Here is a 13,810-nt window from a genome sequence, read left to right as displayed (position 1 = left end):
TTTTACCGTAAATTTTTTAATACTGTATAATATTTTTATTTAGTAAGTTTAATACAAATTCAATAACATATTTAAGTAAGCTAACCATTTAACCAATATACCACTCGTCCACTCCTTACTACAAGTATTATATTTATATATATACAAGGTGTAACAGAAAGACTTGACCAAAAAAAAAAAATTATGCTACTTAAACGCATGACAAAAATTGTTAAAATTATATGATTAGTAAATAGTTTAAGAAATATACCCATGTTAGCAAATTTCCAAAAATAATATTTTTAAAAGTTATTGTATTCCAGATTAATTTAATCGAAAAAATATTGATATTTTAAAAAATTCTAAAAAATAAACTACTTGCTTTAGATAAATTTTTTTACCATCCAAATCATTCTTATAATCAGATTCACAAATTGAATTGTGGTGAATTTTTTGGTATTAAAAAATTAAAATATATTTTTTTTTTACACGTGTAGCGCAAGTGGCTATAAATTATATATAAAAAAAAAAGTTTTAAAATATTGATTAGAACAAAAGTTATTCCAAAAGTGAGTTCTATCTGTTATACCCTGTATTATAATTTACAAGTATGCCTTGTCGTACAAACGGGTGTGCCAGGGGGTGCTTAGCACCTCTAACTTAAACTAGTTATATTGGACTAAAAATATTATTCAAAGTAAATCAGGGATGATGGTGTTTAAAATCGTCTTGGTAATAATTATTTGCTGGAAGATCTCATGTGCATGATATAAATTATAGTAGGTATAATATAACAAGTTATATTTAAATCATGCATTGTGGAGATATGGATGTCACTATAGCGTTGTTGTGCATATGAAAACAATTGAAATGAGTGGTCACTCGAATTTTAAAATGGTAAACAATATTTATCTTACCGGTAAAATTTACCGTGCTCCCATCTCTACTCAAGACACTCTCGTTTATATATATATATATATATATATTTTATTAGTACAAACTACAAAACTATAATATATACCTTCGCTTCCAATTTAGTAAGTCATTGCTCTTGTATGTCTGGTTTCTTCTTTGTGGGTCATCTTCTACAGCAGCGTTGTGATTACTTTACTTTTACCACCAACCAACCCTTTAATTATTACAGCAAATTCTGTAATACATAAATAATATATTATTTATCAATTATCAGAATTCAACTGGTAGATTGTACTATTTGATTTTTTTAAAAAAAACATTGTTTTAAGTTACAATTAACTATTATTGTTATTTATTTATATGTTGTACAATGATAGGCGATAGGTATGCCCAGGGGCGTATAGGCCTATCGGGAAGAACTTACAACAAAATATTTGTTTATAAAATACACATAGAAATATTATTTCGGTGTTTTGAGATCATAAGTGAATAAGTGAATAATAATAAATTAATAAATATTAATGCAATAATAGGCATATAACAAATGTGTTGGTAGAAAAAAAAATCATATTAAAATCATAATACCTATAAGATCATGCCTATCTGCCTATGCCTTATGTATTATAATTAGTAGCTAATTGGCAATTGGTAATTATGGCTGACGAAAGCAAACTATTTTTAAGAGGTTGGATTTAAGAAATATTCAATTTCCATATATCCATTGTGAGTGATGTGTGACTGTGTGACAGATCATTAATGTGCGTGAGTGCTCCAAACACTTTATGCTAAGATTCTTGGAAATTTGTCTCGTATCTACATACGTGTAGTTAAACATCACTATATTTTTAGATCATCAACATGAAATTCCCAATAAAAAGAAGAAAAAATCTAATTTTAATAAATTATGAAAACATATTTTAATTCCTTATTTTATTTTCTAAGTTATGTATTTCCTACATAACCTAGAAAAGAGAATAAAGAATTCAAATATTTTTTTCAAAATTGGACTTCTGGAAGTATAATTTTTTTTCTTCTGCTTATTAGTTTAAATGTACAAAAAAACGACCCGCTTCAAATAGTCTTAATGATGGTGATCAGTATATTAAATATTGTGTTATTATACAGTAAAGACAATATCATTGAATATAGTCATATTAAGACAAGAAAAAATATAAAATACATTTCCATAAAAAGTTTAGAAAATGTCATTAACTTTTAACTACTATACAAAATGTTTTTATATATATAGTGGTTACAAAATATTTAAGGATATTTTCTGTAAATATTGAAAAATGTATTATGTTCAAACTTCAAGTTCAAGTTTGGAACAGTTTAACCTTATTTGACTAACCCAAGATTATTAAAGTTATTAAATATGTAACTGATTTAGAGGAGAGACCAAAGAAATGTTGAAATTGTAAATTAAGAAACCTTTTTGTATCGGTTAAAAGACAAAAAATTATGTTTTTGAGGGCTAATAATAGTTATTTTTGCGGTTCAGGGGCCGGTTTGATTCATATTTCCCGGGCCGAAAAAAATTCCCAATTCGCCCTTGGGTATGCCTAGGCTTTTAGGAAAAAATATCAATTGACTTGGTACACCTAGTTTCTATCTTTAAATATTAATACATAATGGACACAGAATATTGCACACAATAAAAATCATTAAATATTGAAATTTGTTTGATGAGTCTATTAAAATATGATTTAGTCATTAAATAAAATTAGCTGTTATAAAACTGCATTAATTTTATATTTTTTTCTTAACATTAAAAATAATGGTAGGTAGGTAACCGAATAGTAATTTACAATGGTATTGACTATTGAATCAATGATAAAACTTACCGTTAATGGTATGTTCAGTTGGATTTCCAAGATTAACTGGCTGAGTATAATTGGAATCCATTAAGGCAATCAATCCATTTACTAGATCAGATACATATTGAAATGAACGTGTTTGATTACCTCTACCATATACCTTCGAAAAAAAAAAAAAATGATAATTGGAAAAATAATATTCATTTAATTAGAACATAATTATATAACATTATATTTCTTACAGTAATCGGTTCATCTCGAAGAGCCTGTAATATAAAGTTGGAAACTACCCGTCCGTCATTCATATGCATTCGAGGTCCATGTGTATTAAATATTCTGGCGACACGAACTGATACTTTTTCATGCTTTGCATATGCATAACTCAATGTTTCTGAAACTCTTTTACCTTCATCATAACAAGCACGTGGACCTTAATCACAGAACAATAATTTTAGTTATACTTAAGTTTAGAATTTCAGGCATTAAATACAATGTTTAAAATTATTAATTAGTTCAAAAACTAAACAAAGAGTAGTGAGATTTATATTTTAAAAGTATTAACTTAAAATATACACAATTGTTTGAAAACCTATACACAATATAAAAAAAACAAAAATATGCACTTAATAAATTTGGTTTTGGCCTATATATTTGAAATAACTAATATGTATCAAATCTAATTTGTTTAAGACTCTACCAAATAAGTATGCAAACTGCAAACACATCAAGTAACCATCAGATCATAAAAATAACTATACAATATTGTATACATACCAATGGGATTGACATGTCCCCAATAAGTTTCTGGTTGTGGGTGTACTTCGGGATCACCATAGACTTCAGAAGTGCTCGCAATTAAGACTTTGGCACCTACTCGCTTTGCCAGTCCTAAAAAAATGCATATATAGGGATAATTCAATTATTTTTAATTATTTATTTAAATTTTATTAGTTAAAATACATGTTTTTTTTAACATCGTTGGTATTTTTTTACTATAGATTCCTTTATAGAATGGATTTTTTATGGATATGGTTTTTTTTTTACAAACCTAACATATTAATTGTTCCTATTGTATTAGTCTTTATTGTTTTTACTGGGTTGAACATGTAATGTTGAGGTGATGCAGGTGAAGCTAAATGATAAATCTCATCTACTTCAACAAAAAGAGGATTGACTATGTCTTGATGAATTAACTCAAAGTTAGCATGACCAATCCACTGTTCCACATTTGCTTTAACTCCAGTGAAAAAATTATCTACAACAGTTATGTCATGACCGGCTTTCATCAATTTATCAACTAAATGAGATCCAACAAAACCAGCACCACCTGTAACCTGGAAAATTAAAACATAATACAATTTTAAAGTTTGTAAATTTATTTACAGATCATAATAATTCAAGTTTTAGTATTTAATAATTCTTATTACTTATCTTATTATCACTTTAACAGTTTAACATCAACCTTAACTTTCTACATATAAAAGTAATTTTTTAAAACCACAGCAATGTGGCCCACTAAATATGATTGTTCAATGGTTATATTAAAATCACAGATAAACTAGGTATAGAACATTATGGCATAAGTATAAATAATTTGTATTTGAAATATAAGAGCATAAGGCTATAAGAGAGAAATAGAGAGAGAGATTAAACATTGCATCTTAATTTTAATATTTTATCTATGGATTTGTATGTGGGTATTTTTTATTTTTCATCTTACAAGAATACGTTTTTTTGAACGGTAGTTTAAATATTTGACATTTGGATAAGGCTTTCTGATACGTTCTTCAAACCCTTGCATCTTGTTTTCAAGTTGTTCTATTTTCTCATTTGCGGTAGCAAGATCTTTTTTCAACTTATTAATAAGATCTGTACTGTGTTCAGATTCAACCGTTTCAAAAAGTTGAAACTCTTTTTTGTTTGACACTTGAAATTCATGGTTATGAATACCATTATTTGATACAAAGCAATAAATTAATCCTGAAATAATAATAAAAATAATATAATACATATTTTAATAAGATTGAATACATTTAAATGTGATTTAAATATTCAAAATAGGTAGGTATAAGCAAGACCTATTAATATCTAACAAGTTTGAATTCAAATGTTTCAAATGTTGTTTTCTATAAACTAGTACCTATGTACATATCTATGCTATATAAATAATCCACTAATAAGATGATGAAAAAGTTTACTTTCTTAAAACATTTTTTAATATAAGTTCCGATTTAAATGTTGACAAATACATCAAAATAAAAGAAAGTTGTCTGCAATTAGCAGCATAGAAACTATTTTTTTAGTCTTAAAAACACAAACCTAACATACAAATAAGAATTGAACATTTTATGATAAGTTTAATATTACCTTTACTCAAGACTGTTGTTAATATTTTAGTTTAAACAGGTAAAACTAATTCCATATGCTATCAAGAAGAAATATATCATAAATGCAAATAGGACTAAAATATAAAAGTTTAATAACAATGATACAAGTGTTATACAATACCTAGATATAATAGAAGCGGGTATTTAATTATAATAAAAAAAAATTGGAAAATTCACTTCAAACGATGGTTTGCTCTCCAAAGAGCAAAAGAGCGCAGACCTAAGTTTTTGTCTTATAATAATAATAGCGATACATTCAAAAATAAGAAACGACAACAACAAAACATTTTTCCTGACGATCAATTTTATTGTGAAACCAAAATTCGAAACTGATGCATAATATGAATCATAGACTTACCCAACAAAAGCAGGCTACTGCCTATTACCAATGCCAGGAAAACATTTATGCGGATCAACATTTGATGTCTGTACTTGGAAGGGTCCAATAGGAACATAATGATATTACGAACATTGTTGGAAATCGAAAGTTCTACGAATACAATTCGTGTTCGTAATCGCACGCAAATAAATGTGGTAGGGGGACGGTATGACAGAAAGAACGATGGCAGCCGACGATATTATAATAATTAATTAACATTCAAATTTTTTATTTGTCATCCGTCAACAAATGCTGTCAAGCTATCATAAACTTTGAACTACCTATAGGTTATTAGATACCTAAGCTTTAAAATGCGGTAATAAACACCTGCTAATATTATTTTTAGTTTTGTGATAATGTGGCATATCAATAATATTAATAATTTGAAACTAATTACATTTTTTATTATTAATTAATAATCATTATCTATTTATTATTTAATAATTATTATTCATATTATTATTCGTTACACCAACGATGTGCAAAACATATGTCTGAGGTCTGACGCACGGTCTGGCGGGTGAAATGATAACTGATAACCATTAACTGATCAGCACGGTTTAAGATATAGGTATATCACGGTATATCTTAAACCGTGCTGATCAGAGATGACCGTGGTGATATCTCTTTCTATAGTACTGTGGCTCTAGTGCGGCCCTGTATCACAGAATATTCTGTGCCTGTATCGCCACCACGATTTAAGATATATCTTAAATCGTGATCGCCACAGTTGTACCCTAAGTACCTTGTTATTTTACTTTTGCGTAACCATACCACAGAATAGATGAAATCTATTGTGACCACGAATTAAGATATACAGGATACGAAACGAACTTGTGATAAGTGAAACCCGCACCTTCTCACATTGCGGCCAGACTACTAGCGCTATATAGCATTATTGTGTTAACCGGGAGAACAAGGAACTAATAGTTCACACGTTGACAATCAACACAACAATCCTATAAAGCGCTAGTAGTCAGGCCGCAATGTGAGAAGGTGCGGGCTTCAGAAAAACATTGATAAGACCTTTCCGTTTCGTATCCTGTATATCTTAATTCGTGATTGTGACCCATGACAAAATAAATAGGTATGTCAGCAACTCGTGATACGCAAGCCCGTGACGTAGCATTTCTCCAACAGGCTGAGGGGTGGAGTGGTGGTGTTGTCTTCGGCAATGACAGCGGTGGACCAATGAGAACCGGAGAAATGCATACGTCACAGTACATGTCTGGGCGGAGGGTGGGTGCGCGATTTGTTTCTAAACTGGTAATGTGGTTGACATACCTATTTATTTTTTCATGTTGTGAGTTGTGACCATAGAGTGCACTCGTATAATATACTTGGCACAACCACGATTTTTGTCAATTAATGGTCGCTTTAACAAGATGTAGTGGCCTGTGATCCGTTAAATTTAAATAACAATAAAAATTGTTTATACAACCCATCTTTAAGATATTTAGATAAGTTATCTATGGTCCACAGTTAAAGATATATCTTAAATCGTGGGATCACCATAATAATATGTGATAATATCAATATATAAATATGTTATCTTAAACCGTGGTGGTAATTGATAACAATGATAAGGCATAATTACGTCATGGACGGTGTGACATTTTTTTCTATAATCCGTTCGTATTTTCTTGCAAGCAAGCATGAACTAGTGGTGCATCGTCGTCAACATTAATATAAAATATCTGTGGCGCACGCCTATGAACGTTATCACTTATAGTCTAGACCTTCAAACGTCGATGATAAAATATTATTGGAAACTAAATCGAAAACGAACTGCGAAACCAGTCAAACCACAGACGACGACTAACGATAAATTATGAATATTATATTATGATAATACGATGCATATCATTGTAACTTGTAATGATTATGTTGTGATTTCAGAGGCGTGTGCGCTTCGCTGGTAAACAAAATATTAAATAATATGTTTGTCTTGTTTTTGGGTGAACCATCATTTGCATTTGGTTTGTGTTTCCGTCGGCATATTTATCAGTTGATGACGGCTCCACCGCCGCCGTCGTTCACGTCGCCGAGGCCGCTGAATCGCGACACGCATGTTTCTGTTCAACTGCCGTCCCTTGATGTCATGTATGACTGATGTCACCAAATCGACGTACCTGTCATCCAGTAAACGTAAGTGTAACGGGTGTCTACGACCGACTAGCCATAGGGTTGTATAGTAGACCGTCTTCCGACCAGACCTACACATTTTATTATTTTATTTTATAATCTAATCACTTCTTCATGTTTGTCATCATCTGCACTCTGTGCATGCGCTTGCAGTGGTCTAAAATTATTTTTAAAAAAACGTAGTAAGAATTAATTGAGTAAAGTAATTACAAAGTACCTACCAAAAAGAATTATAAAAAATATACCTACAATTAAAATCATTTAATCATTTAAAAATATTAATTTTTTTTATTCCTAGGTACCTACCTATTTAATCATTGTTGTTCAATAAAATATTTTATTTAAATTTTAAATTTAAAGATCTTTAATTTCACCAACAGTTTAAAAGTTAGGTATTTTTTATTTTGACCATATTTTAGTATTGATAAAATTAATATTATCTTTGGGTAGGAATGTAGGTATCTACTTATACTAATATAGCTGTTGCTACCAAATATTCATTATTGTAACATAAAGTTATCTATAAATATGATTGCTAAATTTTAATTAAATACTAATAAACTATAATATTTATGAAATGTACAATTTTAATTAATTTTTCAATTAACTTATCACTCATTTCATTCATTCTCACATGTACCTACCGAATAAAACTATCTCTAAATAGTTGTTCTTATTTACCTATTTTTTCATTACAATTAATTAAATTAGATATTATGAAATCCTAAATAGTCACATCTTAGAATAGCCGCATCAATTATAATATCAATAGATCTAAAGATATTTTTCTTCATCAATTATTATCTTCAGATCCATTGAATAATAGTGTTAGAGAGTATAGAAGAAAAAACAAAACTTCAGTCTGAAAAGAATTAGGTACTTATCATTGAAAATTATGACATTAGTTTTGACGACGAAAGCTGAAGTGAAAAAGGCACAAACTGTGACATAAAAAATGTATATTTCATTTATTAGGTATGGGGGTACTTCTAAATATTTTATTAGATAACATTTTTTATTATGTGTTTATATCATTTAAATATTTTTGGCCTTTTATTAAATTTTAGGTCACAGTGATTTGAGTGCTTTTTTTGGTGTGCTTAGATACTTCATATTTCATTAATATATCAATTTGTTACTTATGCTATTGTAGTGCATGCCATTTTATTTTTCATGAAAGTCCAACACTCAAAAACTACACACAAACAATGTGTCATTTAGGTTTGCCATGATTTAATGTATCAGTTAATTTAAGTTTTGATAATTCAATACTTGATGAGGTGCTATAGGTAGTGATAGTTTTAATCTCAGTTTTAATAGATTATAGTTGCTGATATTTTGCAGTATTCTTAAAATAGTTCTCTAGGTATCTATACAATATTATATTTGTACTTAATTTTTTCTAAATTAGATAAGTTTAGGTTAAAAATAGAAAATATACTTAAACCTTTTAAGGAGTAAAAAAAAGTTGACATATACATAGATAAAGCAGAAAATAAAATAAAATATGTACCAGCTGTATTAGTTCATTGTTGCGATATAATATTCTCCTCTGCCTCTCTCTGCAAACTGTGTGTTTTGCTATAAGCCGTGTGTAGAAGCCACCTGGGCATACCGTGCTATAGGTATAAAGATTATTAATTTTCCTAAAGGAAAATTAATGTATTTTATTTAGGTATATGTATTACCAAAATAAATTATTTTAATTTATTTGACAAATTATATTTTTTACTAACACTGTGCTAGTGTTTACTTAATACTACATTATTAATAATTATTATTAGGCACACAGGTACCTAATGAATTACATTTTTATTTTCTATTGATTTTGTTTTAAAATCTTATAGTGTCATACACATTATTTACTTTTATGTGTTTTTATTTTATAATTACAATTAGGTAATATTTTTAATTGAATAATTCAAAAATTGTAAATAATTAGCTACTTAAAAAGCTATCTATATGATTTAAAAATTTAATAATATACTATCTAGGGAATGCAAACTTATAATAAATTAATTTTTATTGCAATATTTTGTGTAATTTTTTAGATATAAGAAATTCAATCAGTTAAATGCTACTCAGTGTTAAGTGTTTATACATTATATTACATTTTTAAAAATACATCTATGATATCTTAATTTTATTTTATTTAGAGCACAATATTGTCGATGTCTTAATGTTTCTTGAAATATTTTGTTTATACATTTGACCATAATTTTTAAGGTACTTTACATCAAATAGTACCTAAATAAAATAAATACTGTTGTACAATCAGGTTGATTTTACTACATAAATCAGGGGTGTCCAACCTGCGGCCCGTGGTAGTTTTTAATGCGGCCCTCACTTCAATTTAAAAACCATTAATTAATTGTATATAATATATTAATATTATGAGAAAAAAATTATTTTAAGAATATAAAACTACTAAATATTAAACATCAAAGAAAGATAAACTCTGTTAGTGTTTTATCTTTATTGGCTCCAATAGCAATATTTCATGTCATTTATCAACAAAATTATTTCTGCTTATTATTCACTATAGTAAAATTATAAAAATATATATTGTATTAATGTATAATAGAATATAATTTAATCATTCAATTTGAATGTATTATTATTAAAAAGTATGTGGCCCATGACAACTTCTACCCATATGATGTGACCCAGTCATCACAAAAGGTTGGACACCCCCGACATGAATCATCAATCAAGGTTCTAAAGTGTCTACTTTATAGTACCTATTTGTCCACTTGACCCAATTTAACCTTTTTGGGATATGGCCATATGGGAAATTAATAATCTTGTTAAACTAAGTTTTTAAAATTAAAAGACAATTTTTATTTGATTTGAAATTAAACTATTTATTTTTTATATTATACTCTGTATGGAATGTTTGGAAATGTTAGTTCTTTTAAATATTTTTCTGTATATATAATATGATATAATTTACTTTTTAATATTAAAATTATTTTATTTTAGATAATGGTATTGTCAAGTCATCCCAGTATTTCACTAAAGTAAAGTATCAAAATGGAGCTATTCGTAATGGTCACCTAAAACCATGGAAAAAGAACCTTTATTCCAATGAAGGTTATCCAGATAATTATACTGATAAGTCTTTCCTAGAAGAATTGAGAAAAAACCTTCATGTACGAAAACTTACACTTCTAGAAGCAATCCTTGGAGCTGGTTTAATTACACAAAGGTTATGCATAGTGGTAATTTTTGCATTATCTTTTTATGCACTGAATTGCAATTTAATTTCTCCACTACTATTGCTAATATCTTCTACAAGTTTTAGTTTTATCATTTATCTCTTGCTTTATGAAAATTCCAAGGCATTTCCATTATGGTTGATAAAGTCAGCGTGTGCTTTTGTGATATCTGGTTATATTTTATCACCTGTGTTGAAAACATTGACTGAAACTATAAGCACCGACACCATTTATGCTACAGCCACGGTAATGATGTGTGTACATCTTGTATTTTTTGACTATGGGGTATCCGCAGTTATAGTGTCAACATCACTGTCATTAAATGCTGCCTTATTTGGTTCAATTTGTTTGTGTTCAAGACTACAAACAGCTTTCCATGTATTTGTATTTATCACAATAGCAGTACAGTGTTTTGCTGTATCACCGATACTTTTATCGCCGATCAAATCTTCCATTACCATCTTATTGTTGTTTGTAACTGTTACCTTTGTATTATGTATAAGGGTGTCATCATTAATGAGTGGACTATTTATACTTACTGTCTTGTTCATTAATCTGATGTGCCCATACTATTTTGTTAAATGGCATTCATTCAAAGACAACATTTACGGACCATGGGATGAAGCTATTGTGCAAGATATCAAAATAAAAGATTTTCACGTAGACTGAAAAGTGATGAGGGTTCTCTAATTAAATACTGTTTAAGAATGTGTGATATCGACAACCAGTAACTCTTATCTTGGTTTTCCACTAAGTTACCATTCTTCTATTATGTATTAAGTTTAAGTAATTTATTATCAATTGAAACCAAATTGTGTTGGTTAATTCCTTATTGGCACTCTAGTGGTTGTATTTCATTATAAATTATGTTAAAATTAAAAGCATTGTGTGTAAAATTCATTTTTTTAAGTTTGTTATTTTATTTCATTAGTAAGATGTGTTGGACATTTTAATTTTAATTATTATGTATATATACATATATAATATGAGATATCATCTATGTGTTACGCTAATTGAATTTTAATATTTTTTCACTGTATTGTTAAGATTTATCCCACCAGTAAATAATTCTAGTATTATTAATTATATTATGTTATTCTTTTTTAATCTTTTATTATCAGATTTAATTCATAGTGATGCCAACTCTAATGTATAGTTTCATCATGAGCATGCCTAGACATTTTTTCGTGGGGAGGGGGTGATCCAATATTTGTATGAGCATGTATTAAAATGTATTTATTTCACTAGGTAATACTTTTTTCCAAATTCGTTAAAATGTTGAGGGAGGATGGAACACCCAAATCCCCCTCCAGGCACCGCCCTGAGTTTCATGTTAATGAATAATAACTCAATTACCTATTGTCATATTCATGAAATGTGTTAATTGTCTTGTCATTTTTAATGAAGAATGTATTTGTAAGAAATTACAAGTTAAACTACAAGTCATTTAAAATCTTTGAATATTACTTTAAATTAATTTTGTATAGTAGAATTACTACTTAATTCAGAGTAAATATTAAATTACAGTAGGTACATTAACTTATTACATTGTAATAAGTTTTATGTAAAAATATCAGTATTTATTAATTTTGAGATTTCATAAATCAATTTGTTACACTTTTTTTGGCCATGCATGGTATATTCTTAGTACCGACAAGAAACACAAGTTACCATTAATAATGTTGAAAGTTTTAATTTTAATATGCATAATATGTTATGTTTTATTAAAATATCTACTATATGTAATGAAAAAATATATAAAAATTACTTTTGCATTTTCTAATAGTAATGCAATTAAAACATAATGTATTATTAATTTCATACACTTTACGATTAGAGATGGCAAAACTAGTTGAATAATTGCTGTGTACTAATTTGTTTAATAACACAAGCAAAAATATTGTTTGAATTTATTTTGTTTGATTATTGCACATTTAATTTGTATGTATAATATGTTTTTTTTTATCATTATTATTATAACTATAATTTTTAAGAACATATTCTGAGTACAAATACATAAAAACATTTAAATGATTTGTATAATATAATATTAATAAAGGTGTGTCTTACTTAGATAATTATGTGAATGGAGTTTAAAAAAACAAGTATATTTTCAAATATTTTATGTAGGCATAATTATTTTAAAACAAATGTAATGTAAGTAATTTTTAAGGATGCTGGATATTAATGACAATTATTGTCATTGGTTCCTTGACCATATGTGATGTAGTGTACCTATGTATATTAAAGTAAAATGTATTTTTTTCTCAAACGATCTCTGCACAACTGTTGCTATTTCATCCACTGAAATGCAGCAGAAAACAATATGATATACAGTAATACACATAATATATGATATAGATATTATTTAAGATATATTTTTTTCTCTTTTAACATGTGTTAAGTGAGTTTTCTGATTATCAGATACAGGGCACCCATACTTTTGAATTTTGTATTTCACGTGGTCACTGGTCAAGGTTTACAATTTCTAAAAATATAAACGCTGAGTTGATATTGCGCTGTAAACGACTGTATGACTTATTCCATTGATTATAAATTCGCATAATATGCTATTACATACAATATACATTTTTAATTTCATTGATGGTCCTGTTTTAGATACAGGATAGGGTAATCATTACACAAACACACGGCCCACGCTTTATATGCCTTATTTATATTTTAACAAAGGTCAAAAATGATATGTTATTTCCATATACTTGTACGTTATTTTTTCGTAATACCACGATTCATGAATTGTATAAAATAATTAAGATTGTGCATTGGGTACCTAGTACCCACATACACATATCAGCGTTAATGTGCAGGATATATTATTTATCCGAAAGCAGTTATAATATAATAGATATAATATTAAGATTATTTAGAATAAAGATGGTTACTTAACCACATAGATATAAACGTATTCATTATTGTTTAAAAAAAAAAAAAAAAAATGATTTGATTTTG

At 27.9% G+C, this 13,810-nt stretch overlaps 2 protein-coding genes across 2 annotated transcripts; one reads left to right on the top strand and one right to left on the bottom strand.

Moving 5' to 3' along the window:
• Positions 1–972: 972 nt before the first annotated feature.
• On the bottom strand, positions 973–5,842 carry LOC100573153 (UDP-glucuronic acid decarboxylase 1). Its single transcript, XM_016803977.2, is given in 8 exon segments — positions 973–1,082; positions 1,085–1,129; positions 2,739–2,871; positions 2,954–3,141; positions 3,486–3,599; positions 3,760–4,045; positions 4,432–4,691; positions 5,457–5,842. Coding segments are annotated over 8 exon segments (1,218 nt in total). The 5' UTR covers positions 5,554–5,842; the 3' UTR covers positions 973–987.
• A 1,240-nt stretch (positions 5,843–7,082) lies between these two features.
• Positions 7,083–13,238, top strand: LOC100169381 (phosphatidylinositol N-acetylglucosaminyltransferase subunit C). The gene is made up of 2 exons (XM_001942914.5): positions 7,083–7,625; positions 10,605–13,238. The coding sequence occupies exons 1-2, from the start codon at positions 7,547–7,549 to the stop codon at positions 11,507–11,509; spliced, it is 984 nt and encodes a 327-aa protein (XP_001942949.2). The 5' UTR covers positions 7,083–7,546; the 3' UTR covers positions 11,510–13,238.
• The last annotated feature ends 572 nt before the right edge of the window (positions 13,239–13,810 follow it).

Source organism: Acyrthosiphon pisum, chromosome A1 (assembly GCF_005508785.2).
Source record: "Acyrthosiphon pisum isolate AL4f chromosome A1, pea_aphid_22Mar2018_4r6ur, whole genome shotgun sequence".
Taxonomy (NCBI): Eukaryota; Metazoa; Arthropoda; class Insecta; order Hemiptera; family Aphididae; genus Acyrthosiphon; species Acyrthosiphon pisum.
Note: the sequence above shows the minus strand (reverse complement) of the source record. Positions and strands in the feature narration are given on the sequence as shown.